Genomic DNA, 12,218 nt, shown 5'->3' with positions numbered 1-12,218 from the left:
CAGCCTCGTCCCTATCCAAAAAAATAACCAAAACCAAACCACTTCTAGTAATGTTTTATAAAACAATACCCAATTCTTGCTTCTAGACTTCTTCCAGAATGAGTATTTCTACAAGAAACATGAGGGAAAATGATGAACGTGCTGATTCAGGGAGGAAAAGAATAAAAATTAAATACTTTCCTCAAGTGCTAACAGTATGTGTACAAGAGAACAAAAACTGTATGCTGAAATCGCAACATTAAACCAACATAAAAGAGCAACTTCTCCAATAAACTCTTCTAAGAATCCCACTGTTGTTACGAATAAGGCTGATGCAATTACAGCTGGAGCCTCTGGCCGGCAGAATCAGAGGTGGGCCCAGGCTGAAGCCCTTGGTGCCACCAGAGAGGGGTATAGGGAGCAGCATCACTGCAGCTCTCCTCACATAATCCTGCTGCCTCGGGCTGCAGAGGACGTTTGATCTAGATGAGGCTTACCCTTGCCATTGTATCTTCAGCAGTGTATGGCTGGAGTTGGTTATTTTTTCTTCTAAGACAATAAGGTTGGGAGTTCTTGTTCGTTTGCTTTTTTGCTCCTAAATTCAGAGCCTTACCACTACACCTAATTGCGAAGACTGATCACTAATGTGCAGGCTCACTGACAAAACTATAAAGATAAGCTCTCTACAGCATGTCTGAGGTACACAGAGCAGACACGATATCTGTAAATAGTTTTGTACAAAAATAATCCCAGAAGTTTAGTATAAAACATGTCAGGAAATTAATGGGCTGGCTCCTACACAGAAATTTTTTGATACTAGTCATCTACAAATTGTGTACTGCAGGCTTCTTATTCATGAAGCTGAAACATGCTTGAAAGTGTAGAAGGGAAGGCAGGAGTGCTGAGTGGACACTTGGGTGACCAGCATTAGGAGGAGCTGTGTCTGTCTCCCTCCCTCCCAGCCCGCTTACTGCCTCCCATTGCAGGAGGTAAGTGATGTGGAGCACATCCAACATGGGCATTGCGGTGCCATCAGTTGCCTCTACAACACAGCCAAAAGGCAACAGGAAAACAGGTAACCAAAAAAAATAAGTGTCTTAATAAATATTCTAGCATGTCAGCGTAACAGTGGCACATCTTCTCCCAAAATGACAAGATGCACTGAGCTGATGAATCTGCACAGGCAAACGTAAGGGATGGAAGTGGGGCTTGAGGCTCTCCTGCTTGCAGGGCAGAAGTGTAGGTGGGTGATGAAGCTTGACAGAGATTGGTGGAGTGGCACGTAGGGAGTTTTGACATCTGCAGGTGAAAAAGTGGATATCAATGGGATGGATCTGTGTTTTTGCCAGGAATACTGAGGTTAATGGGAGGAAAAAGAGATTCCCCTGAAAGGGATTCAAGGATGTGTTGTTTCCACTTTTTCTACTAAAGGTAGCATTAACAGACCTCTCCATACTGAGTGGAGAGGTCTGTTTAGGCATGCTTCATAGAAAAAGTATTTAAACTTCTTGGAAAACTTGACCTGATGAAAATATCTTTTTTTAGACATTTGTTAGGAATGCGCAAATTTACTTCTATAAGATTCGTGCCTGTTAGGAAATATAAAAGTTACACATGGCCAATAGAACGCACACGAAGAAGATGGTCTTCAGTGTCTGATTATAGAGGTGTTATGCTTGCATTGAAAAAGGCTGACTGGGGTGCTGAAGACTTCAGATGCTTTTTTTCTTTTTGTTTTCTCAGTATGTGCTGACAATGAGAATGAACTAGAGGCAGACCAACAGATGGACAACTTGTACCTGAAAGCTTTGGAGGGATTTATTGCCGTGGTGACACAGGATGGAGACATGATCTTTTTGTCAGAGAATGTCAACAAATACATGGGTCTTACCCAGGTAACTTGTTCCTTAACACTTTCCTGTCTTTGTAATACAATTCCTAGAAACAACTCCTCTGCCTAAATACAGAAAAACAGCTGCGTGTCACTGCAAAAAAGACTGGAAATAAAATGTCTTATTTCTCAGGCAGGTACCCTAACACCAGACAACAGTGGTGGGTTTTCCCTCTCCCTTTCTATCAAAATTGTAGTGTCTTTGGTGACTGCAAACTTGCCTTCCTAGCTATTACCATGGAGAGGAGAATGGGTGTTTATTCACTTTATGCCTTGGACTATGTGACAGAGGTGATAGAGCTGCTCTTTTAGGTCCCCCACCCTTTTCTGCTTTTTGGGTTGGTGGTTTTCTCCTTCTGTGTTGAAAATAACCACTGGTGTTGACTGTTAACAGCATTGTGCAAATCCAAAGATAGGGAATTATTCTGGGGAGAAGATGAGAAGTTATGCATAGGATAAACAAAGGGAGGGTCACAAGATTTGTGCCTGTGAGCATCCTGTCAATGCACTTAGTTCTAGTGACCAGTTTCATCTGAATAGGTGGTATTTAAAACCCGATAAAAACTATTAGTTGTTTTTGTTTGGCTAAATGTAGTTCTTCTGCACAGGTGGAATTAACTGGACACAGCATTTTTGACTTCACTCATCCATGTGACCACGAAGAAATTCGAGAGAATCTGAGTCTGAAAAATGGTAATAATGAAACTAGCAAAGAACCACTGTTTGCTTTTTAAATAACCTAATGAAGTCATTGGCTGGTAGTAGAGATCTGTTAGTCCGTGGTAAAGGGAATTTTCATTCCTAGAGTAATCATTAACTGTTATTCAGTAATTTGCAGATTTGTTTTGTTTTGCCAAATATTGCTTATGTATGATAGCACTGAGAACTGTTTGTTTAGTGTTTTCCTTTCATCAAGTGAAGACAAGCATAATGTTTTCACTTGTCACACTTTGCAAAGATTTATGTGCTGCAAGCTAAAACATACGTTTAAATGCACAAAGTCCATTTAAGTTCCACTTAAAGTTTTAGGTCTGAGCTCTACAAACTGCTCTTCAGCGGTCCATGCATCTTTGATGGTCTCTGCAGGTAAACTATCTGAGAATTAGTCTGTTATTTCCATTGAATCCTTCATGCTTATAAACAGAAAAATCAAGAAGCAAATCTGAGAAAACTCGTTTGCCATTTTCCCTATACAGGTCCAGGCTTTGGAAAGAAGAGCAAAGAGATGTCAACTGAGCGTGACTTCTTCATGAGGATGAAATGCACCGTTACCAACAGAGGCAGAACTGTTAACCTCAAGTCTGCCACATGGAAGGTACCTTATTTTAGCCATAATAAGTGGTTTTGATATAAAAAGACATTTTGATATGTAAAGAAAGTACATTCTAAGTTTGTTTCTCATTCAGAAATCATTATTTCAGGTTTTGCACTGCACTGGACAAGTTAAAGTGTATAACACTTGCCCTCCTCACACTCTGTGTGGATATAAAGAGCCTCTTCTCACCTGCCTTATAATAATGTGTGAGCCTATTCAGCATCCTTCAAACATCGATATCCCCCTGGACAGCAAGACCTTCCTGAGTCGCCATAGCATGGACATGAAATTTACCTACTGTGATGACAGGTAAGCTCCACTGATTATTCCTTTCCATGGGTGTTCCTATCTTCTTGAACAAAACAAGTAGTCCTTCCAAATGTCTGCTTTTGTGGACCTGGTAAGCAAGGACGAGAAGTACAGGCTATTACTAAGACAACTATTCAAAGGCTTACTTAGTCCATCTCAAATCTCAGTCTGGGCAAAATGCTAGTCCTGTTATGTTTCCTCCTGAGTGAGGAATTCAAGTTCACAGGCAGAAGATGAGGCAACTTAGAGCCATAAGCATTAGCTTCTTGTGTTTTAACAAACTGAAGAGTACACGGCATTTCTGTTCTCCTTTTTTATAGAATGTCTCAAACAACATGCCTTATGGACCTTAGTCAAGGACTGGTTTATGGTTGGTTTGGCCCAGGATGCTGTTATTGGTTAGCTGGAAAGTACTTTATGCTCTAGATTAAGAATTGCTAAGGCATCCAGAGCATCTGCAGCTCTGAAATGGGGTTTTAGCCTCTTGCTCAATGAAAAGCAAACAACCTTTGCTGGTTATCTGTCTGCTTCTTTTAGTGGCAAAATGAAGGGGAAGGGAAAATCTTGGGTCAAGCAAGGGGCTGTGTCCTCTGTTCCCCATGCTTTACTCTTGAGTGGAAAAAATTGAGCTCCTCCCAGTGTCCACCTGCCTGATTTCCCCTGGGATCTCCATGGCATTTTGTGCCATCCATCTCTTTTCCATGTCCCTACATATTGTGGTAGCCATTTTCCCTGCGTGTGAGTGAGCCAGAGATCCCTTCTCATGAACTGTCCCACTGTTTCCCCAGAAAGTCCTGTCTGTACTACTGTGGGTTTGGTGTTTGTTTGGTTTTTTTTTTAAAGTTTATGAGGTCATCCTTGAATTTAATATAAAGTTTTCTGTCTAATGAAACTGGTCTCCTGAAATTCAGAAATGCTAGCGGCCACTGAGGTCTTTAGGGTTATCAGTGGGATTATATGTATGCTTGCATTTCATGCAAAAGCTCACAGGATTGAGATCTTGGTTATTTTTTTTTTATCCTTCAAAGATGATTTAAAATTTGTGCTAAGCAAGAGTATTATTTTAAGCAATGTGATGAAGCAACCACATAAACTAGCAGTGTTAGCAGCTCTGGATGAAAGCAAGATTACAAGTGTGAAACTTGTGACTGACCTTCTTCTGACCTCTCTGAGAATGCAGCAGCGCGTTTTGTAACTAAAAGTGTCTTCTGATGTAACCACAAGAAAATAGACTTATTTTTCTTAATACTTTCGGGATGAAAAAAATTGAGATATCAATATGATTTTGCTGTTGGGGGGGGAAGCAACAATATGGTAGTGACTCATTGTTAAAAGCATGCTGGACCTTACTGAATTACTGGGGCCATTCAGAGACAGACTAGAGAAGGGTAACAGAGGATTTTGCTGTATTGCAACATTCACATGTTTAATGCATAAGTAATGCATAAGTAATAATAAATGAGAATTAGAGAGACTGATGCTGTCCCATTAAAGATACACATGCTTATTTTAAAAAGAATGACATTATGCCCTGCCTTTACTAGTGGGAGTAGATTTACAGGGAAAACTTATCATATGGCAGTGAAATACAACAGCTTCCTCTGGAGGCTGTAACTTGTAAGGAATTTCAGAGATTTTCCTTTAAAACCAGGGAACAAAATATCACATATTTTACTAAATAGTTTTGGTTGGATGTTTCCTTCATGTTTTATTGAGATTATGATAAAGCTGTAAAAAGCCAGCCAGGCCGGACAAGGAGGAGACCTCACAAACCTTTCAGGTTCTTCCCAGCAGATCATCTTAGCTCTTGGTTCCATCCTAGAGGGATGTTGATTTCTCTCTGACAGACGACACATCACTAGACACATAAAAATGCAAAACATTCAGCTGTTCTTATCAAATTCAGTGCTGCTAGACAAATGGCATTGAAGGAGCAGCTTATGCCAAGAATGTTAATCCAGACTGCAGAGTGGAGGAGGAAAAGCAGCATGTGCCAGTCAGATGCCTAAACCCTTTTCAACCTGCTCTGGCCTTTCTGCAGCAACACAGCAGGGCTGACACAGCTTGTTTATTAGATGTCCTGCCTCATTGCAAGGGGCTTGGACCTTTGAACATCCCTTCCAGCCCAAACTGTTCTAGGATTCTAGTCTATGATTCTATGATCATTTCTCTGTAAAAGAGTGTGTCTTTGCAGTCCAGGGCTGATATCATTGAGGGCAGTGTGCCTCCTCTAGCCGGCTTCTGCAGCGATCCGAGTATCTCCTTTGCAGTTCATCTGGTGTGGACAGATCTGCTTCCAGGGAGCATTAGGTTTTTGGTTTTGAAGAGTTCAGTTTGAAGAAACTCTAGGATTTCTGAGAAAGTACCTTAGTGGCATGCTGGACCTTACTAATGGAAGCATATGCCTTTAGTGTGAAGCTTAAGTGGGTACAAAGGAGAGCTGCCCTTGTACATGAAGTTGAAATTTATCCTTGAGGAAAATGAGGATCATATCTGTTGTCTCCTTAGGAAAACTCATGATTGCTGCAAAATATAGGCCTTTTACACTTCATAACAAAAACTAGTTGGCTGACATGGAGTGCCTTGATTCTTTTGTCTTTTCCTCAGGAGGGTACAGGACAGATGCAGTATAAGGCTGGCAAGACTGGCCGTACCTCATTTAAAATGTGTGAGATGCTGGCTCATACATTTTGCCTTCCAAAACCAATTTTTTATATATGGGCCCATGACTTGCCAGTGATTAGGTAGGATATGTTTGTATTCTTAAAATGGCTTTCACAAAGTGATGGGACTGTAAAGAAAGGTTTGTGAGATATAAATAATAAAAAGACGTTGTTTTGTTAAATGCCTGCTTCAGCCATTTCCCTTGCTCCACTTATCTTGGCTAAGTGGTTTACAGGAAGGATTATTTTAGCTGTAATACGGAAATGCTGATCAGTGGTACAATTCAATAATCCAAGTGAGGATTTAGTTCAGCTACACAATGTTTTGTGTCAGGGAGGATCACCAGTGGGGGTGTTTTATTCGGAAAAAAAGGTCAAGTCTTTGTACAAAGGCAATTTTGCTACCCTGGTGGCATAGCTGATGCTCAGTGTATCTTCCTGTGCAGGGCCGTGGGGGCAATAGGTAGATAGAAATAGTGTCAGTATGTTTCTGTGGTGGAAAAATCCACAAAACAAAAGTGAAAAGTGTATCTGAATTTGATAGAATATCCCAAAGCTACTTCAGGTGCTCCAGCACATCCAGTCTTAGCCTTTATGGTTTATGCCCAACAGAGGAAAACCATATGCTGTGTTTTGGAGGGGACCAGGGTTTAGAAAGCAGGGAGGATAAGGTGGCATTGTAGGTGGTGTTGGCTTTTCACCTTCATCCCTGCGACCTCTCTGGGGTGCTGGGAGGGGAAAGGGAAGAGCTCTTTGCCTGTAATTACTGTGGGTAGCATGTGTGGGGGGAGAGAAGGGTAAGGAAACAATTCTATCCTGCGCGGGGCGAGATGTGCAGGCGGCAACTGCGGGGGCTGTGTCAGAAACCAGTTCCCTGGCACCAGCACACTGGAAAGTGTATGTTCTCCATTACTTTGGAGGCATGGCTGGCTTTGGGGAATTGTATGTTCCTGGTTACAAGGAACTCGATTAGCTGTACTCGTTTTTGCTTTTTCTCAATTGGAACATTTTAATGGAAGAGTTGAAGAAGGAGTGATGGAAGACGCATGATGGTTCAGAACAGGATGGTGCAGGAAGATGCAATGCCAATGGTGTTGTGGTCGCAATTAAGTTTCTCCTAATATGAGTGTACATTTGGGATCCAGGCTGTGCCTGACTGTGAGGAAACTGAGTTCTATTGTGCTTCCAGTTATGTTCCTTTAAAACAAACAAATCTGCAGGCACAGAACTTCATATGAAGATTAAAGTCAGTTTCCCATTTGACCTATATTTGGGGAATATTTTAAAATTAGGTGAGAATGCAAATAAGCATTTGAAAGGAGCTTCTGTCCCTCCCTCCCTGCTCAGAGGGAAAATGCAGTATGGAGACAACAGTGAAGTGATAATATGTGAAGCCAAAGATCCATATTTGGCAAAACTGGCTTTTGATATATGTCATATTTAAGAAAACATTACCAACTTGTTTTGTTAATAATGAAACTTGGATTTAGATAGACTAAATGAGTAGGAGAGAGAGAATTTTGGTGAAGTTTTTAATGTACCCATCTATTTTATTTTGTCTAGCAGGTCTGATACACGTGACCGGGCCAGCCGTCCATCTAAGGAATGGACAAGGGTCCCAGGACTTTGCATTTTGTTTTTTCATTGGCCTGGGTTAATGTAGAAGCAGGCACGAATAGTTTTGAGAGGAAATGTGGGTGCTTGGCAGGACTGCCGCGCTGCCCTGTTGCTTGCTCTAGCAGGCTGGCAGAGTGATTTAGCACAGGTGTAGTGGCTGTATTGGGCTGTATTTTTTTTTCTCCTTTTTTAATTTTAACTCATTCTGCTTTAAGTATAGCTTTGTTTGTTTGTTCCCGTCAAGACCAATTTAACTTCAATAACTTGGTTAACAGTTTGAATACAAAAAGACTTTGTTAAGAGATCCACACCCTCACACACACAGTCCACACACAGCCAGATGAATATACACCCAGATATTTTTTTAATGAGCAGTCAACATTACAGCAGCCTTTCACAAAGAGCATGACTTCTCAGTCCTGGTGGTTCTTATGATACTATTTTAACTCAAGAAATGGTATACAATAAAAAGCTTTGTGCTCCTACAAAGAGACAGAAAAGCACAATTTTAAGAATAACCAAAACACTTGAAATAGCTCATCTCTTAGGAGATGTAGCCTTGGAAGCAGTGAGTTTTGTTTGATTTGCCGTGTCTCAAAGAGATAAAGTAGAGCAAAGCTGTACAAATCTAGAAATAGGATTCAAATTGCTTGTTTCTCTGTTTTGTACCCTAAGCACAAAACTTTGCCTTTACTCCACATCCTAAGAAATGGGCATGTTAAGAGAAACTGAAGCAGTGCCCAAAAAGCATATAAGTAGCGGTAGCTGGAACAGAGGGCTGCTGCCCACCTCTTGCTGAGATTTTTGACCTCGGTAAATCATGGTGACATGTTTAGCTCAGAAAACTGAAGGGCTAGTCTGGCAATATTAGATTCCCCCAAAGGTATTTGTGTTTTCAGAAATGAGTGGTTAAGGGGCGAATAAACAGCCTCTTAGCCCACCTGTCTTCAACAAAAATGATTATTATCCAATTAGCACCAATTTAGCTTTTACAAATGTGAAGGTAACACAAAGCCTACCATGGCAGGAATGCCATCCAAAACCACCATACAGTTTGTTTTCCAATTTTGTCATTCCACAGCTTGCACAAAGAGCAATTTTCTGTCTGGTGTCTAAGCAAAAGTAGAAGACTTGTGTTGTGGACTAAGGTTTTGTAAATGACTCTTTGGTCCCACAGGGCATATGTATTTCTGTTACTCTCTTAGTTATGTACTCCTCATCCTCATAGCTCCATAGGATGCTTTTTCCTTTGCACATGGACCTCTTTGCATTCACCTGGCATTTCATATTGCTAAGAGGCTCCTCCGGAAAGCAGGCGGGGTTTGGAGGGTGCACCTCACTTGATGAACCTCAAAGCAATGCTCAGGTGAGGTCAGTGCAGGGACCTTTGCTGAAGCCCTCGCAGCCTCCTGGCCCAAGTGCTCTTTGGGCTCTCTGCTGGGGCCAGGTCTTCCACAAACACCTCAGAAGAGTCACAGGATGGTTATGATGGAGACAGGAATAGCTGCCCTGGAATTGGCTAATCTGATTTCCAGCCCTGCACCACCTGCAGCCCACCAGATTTTTTTTAGCTTTTCAGGGTCAGTAGCATCAGAGGAGTACTAAAGGAGGGTGTGATCTACCAGTTCATGCAGCCCAACTAATACTGTTAACAATTCTTGTTTGTTATAAAATAGTGGTATTTAAAAATGTATCTAGGAAACACTGTCAGCCAGTTTTAGGGATTTTTTTTAGGATGGGAGAAAGAAACATTCTATATTAGAAAAAAAAAAAAAAATTCACTCCCAGGACTGTTTAGAGAGAAATGTAATTAATCTGAATAGTTGCAATAGATTAACAGATCAGCTGACAAGGTCATAGAGGCTGCTTAGCCTTTTAATTTTTTTCTTAGTAACTATTTTAAAACAATTACTCTTGGTTAGTATTTCACTGTTAGCAGGCACGAGTTTAGAATTTGGTCAATGTTGTGGGGCTTGTGGGTATTTCTTTGATATCCTTTTCTGTTTTTTAATACACTTTTCAGTTGGTTGTAGTAAAAAGATACCAACCCACCACTTGCTAACTTTCATCCAAGATTATATTAGATCTAATTAAATTTAACATTGTCGCAGAAGGATTGCACCATAAGTTGCTCTGTGCCGTGGAAGAGAATTTTATAGTGAGTGTGCTCGTTATGAACAGTGAGGAACAACTTGAGAGGGGTCTTACGGGATCGTAATAGACAATTTGGCATAGAGTTGGCAGTTCCTATATGATGAGTTGTGTCCCTCAGCCTGCTGTAACACTCATTTTTTGCTTGCTCGGTTCCACTATTGACATCCAGGAAGGCGGTAATGTGGTTCTGGATTTGCAGTGGTGCTGCTTGGTACTCGATGCTGCTTTTTTTTGGTTTTGTTTTGGTTTGGTTTTTTTCTTCCATTATTTTTATTTCCTCTTCCTTCTCCCAGCTGAACCCTCACTTGGCTCTCAGGTCCCAATGACTGGATTAAGAGTAAATCCTCAGCTTCCTGGATTTTAAAAGCTTTTCCCTTGTGACAAGCTCCAAACTAACTGGGATGGTTTCATGGCACTATGCCATTATATAGCCAAAGGCTATAGTTTCTGTTTTTAAAGACTGTATATTTACACTAGTCCTGGCAAAAGCCTCTGGCCACTTACACCAGTGTCCCAGCTGACTGCATACAGGCCAGCAGCAGCTGTATTTTGGGAGCCTTACTTTTAATAGGTCTCCTTCTGTACTTTTTGTTTTCTGCTGATGACCAACTCATTATTAGAACTTCAGCTTTTGTTAACAAAGAAAAAGCAATTGTGGTTTCAGAGAAAAGTTACAGATTTGACTGGGGCGCAGTTTAGAAGCTCAGAAGCTTGTCAGTGAAGAGAGTCAAAAAAGCAACTCTTTTTGAAACTCGATTCAAGAATTTCCCCTTCAGTCTAACTGTAAGCATAAATAAAACTGTAAACATAAACAGGAGAGTAAGTCTTCAGGGGGAACCCAGTAAAACCCGCTACTGTCTTTGGTCAACTAAACTATTAAAACCCAGGTTTGTTCCATGGAAATCAGGACAAAGAGCAGTTTTCAGAGTGACAGAACGAAGGCGTCCTGGGGCTATGAGCTATTACAGTTCTGTGGAGGCGAGGGAAAAGCTGACTCAACGCCTTGGCCTTCAAACCATACACAAAATAGTTCCATCTTCTGTGTCTTCCCTTGCTGGAGGGGGATCTGGGAGATGAATACCATGCTCTTGCTCTGTTTGTTTTACAGTATTTACATGTCTGTCTTGTAAAGACACGCTTGTGTTTGGAGGGCTGGGCCAAGGCTTTCCTTCCAGGGAGTACACAAACTGGAGGATGCGTCTCTTAAAAGCAGCAACGGCACTAATGAAATGTGGTGGGGGCAGATAAAGCCTTTCCAAGGGAGTTAGTCACCAGGCACTACCACTGACGGCAGTGACGTCGTGCAAGATGTGACCATTCCTTGCAAACCACCTGGCTTTTGAGGGTTTATGAAAGCTTAGCAGTTGGTTTGTAGTTGTTTCTGCTACTGCTCTGTGCTACATTACAGCTTGTTATTTCAGTTTAAAAGCTAGGAAAAGGCATCCAGGAGTCTTGTTGACTAGGAAAATAGGCATGTTTTCTTATTTTCCCAGAAGACAAGATATTTTAAATTTTGAATTATTTTTTTACTAACCAGGTTTCCTGTAAAGTTGTGTGCAATGGTATTTCAGATTGAATTTAGGAAAAAAGAACTCTTTTCCTCCACCCCCTCATCAGAGAAAATAATCAGTTTGACCTATTTTCATTCCTTCAAGAACCTGTGAGAATTCTTGTCTTGCCTGAATACTCAGAAAGGCTCTGAAAAAATCTAGTTTTTGAGATCATAGCTTTCTTTGTGTAAAATCCTACTTAGTTTGTGGATTAGTTACCCAAGTAACTTAATCGATGTGCTAACATTCTCATATAGTTGAGAAACACTAAGTAGAAGAGCTGTTTTTTTTCTTTTAACTGTCCTTAATTTCTCACCTTGGATTTTTATTTTATTAAGGAGTGATTTAACCCTTCTATGTGTATTTTTTTTAAATGTACGCATACTTTTAAACTTGATGGTGCCAACCACTAGCCCCATCATATGCATTTGAATTTGAATGATGGTAGTTAGGAGTTTCTGTATGTAGTGGACAACTTGAGAACCTTGTCAGCAGTGGTTTTCCAGTTGAGACCTTCCATAAGAGATACTGTGCGATAGGCCTGGGAAAATATGCAACACATGTAATGACATCCCTAGGAAATTTTATTCCAGTAGTAGTAAAAGGCAATTTATTCTGAACGTGATCAGAAGTGTTCTCCAGCCTCTAAGCTGTTCCAAAATTCAGAATTTCTTATATTGTTGTTTTAATTCTGTTAGTCTAAGGACTACAGCTGATAGCTGACTTACACATGTAAACAT

General features: G+C 40.8%; 1 protein-coding gene across 8 annotated transcripts in view; it reads left to right on the top strand.

The window, feature by feature from the left end:
- EPAS1 (endothelial PAS domain protein 1) overlaps positions 1 to 12,218 on the top strand; it is a 78,013-nt gene that overhangs the window by 50,705 nt on the left and 15,090 nt on the right. For 4 of the 8 annotated variants that reach the window (XM_080342377.1, XM_080342375.1, XM_080342376.1 and 1 more), the window contains exons 3-7: positions 1,723 to 1,874; positions 2,479 to 2,563; positions 2,894 to 2,956; positions 3,067 to 3,185; positions 3,292 to 3,494. In XM_080342377.1, coding sequence (XP_080198503.1) covers positions 1,723 to 1,874; positions 2,479 to 2,563; positions 2,894 to 2,956; positions 3,067 to 3,185; positions 3,292 to 3,494 — 622 coding nt within the window. The remainder of the gene's footprint in view (positions 1 to 1,722; positions 1,875 to 2,478; positions 2,564 to 2,893; positions 2,957 to 3,066; positions 3,186 to 3,291; positions 3,495 to 12,218) is intronic. The other 4 variants (XM_080342379.1, XM_080342381.1, XM_080342378.1 and 1 more) reach the window with 1 other exon arrangement.

Source organism: Nesoenas mayeri, assembly GCF_963082525.1.
Source record: "Nesoenas mayeri genome assembly, chromosome: 3".
Taxonomy (NCBI): domain Eukaryota; kingdom Metazoa; phylum Chordata; class Aves; order Columbiformes; family Columbidae; genus Nesoenas; species Nesoenas mayeri.
This window is presented reverse-complemented; position numbering and strand designations above follow the sequence as displayed.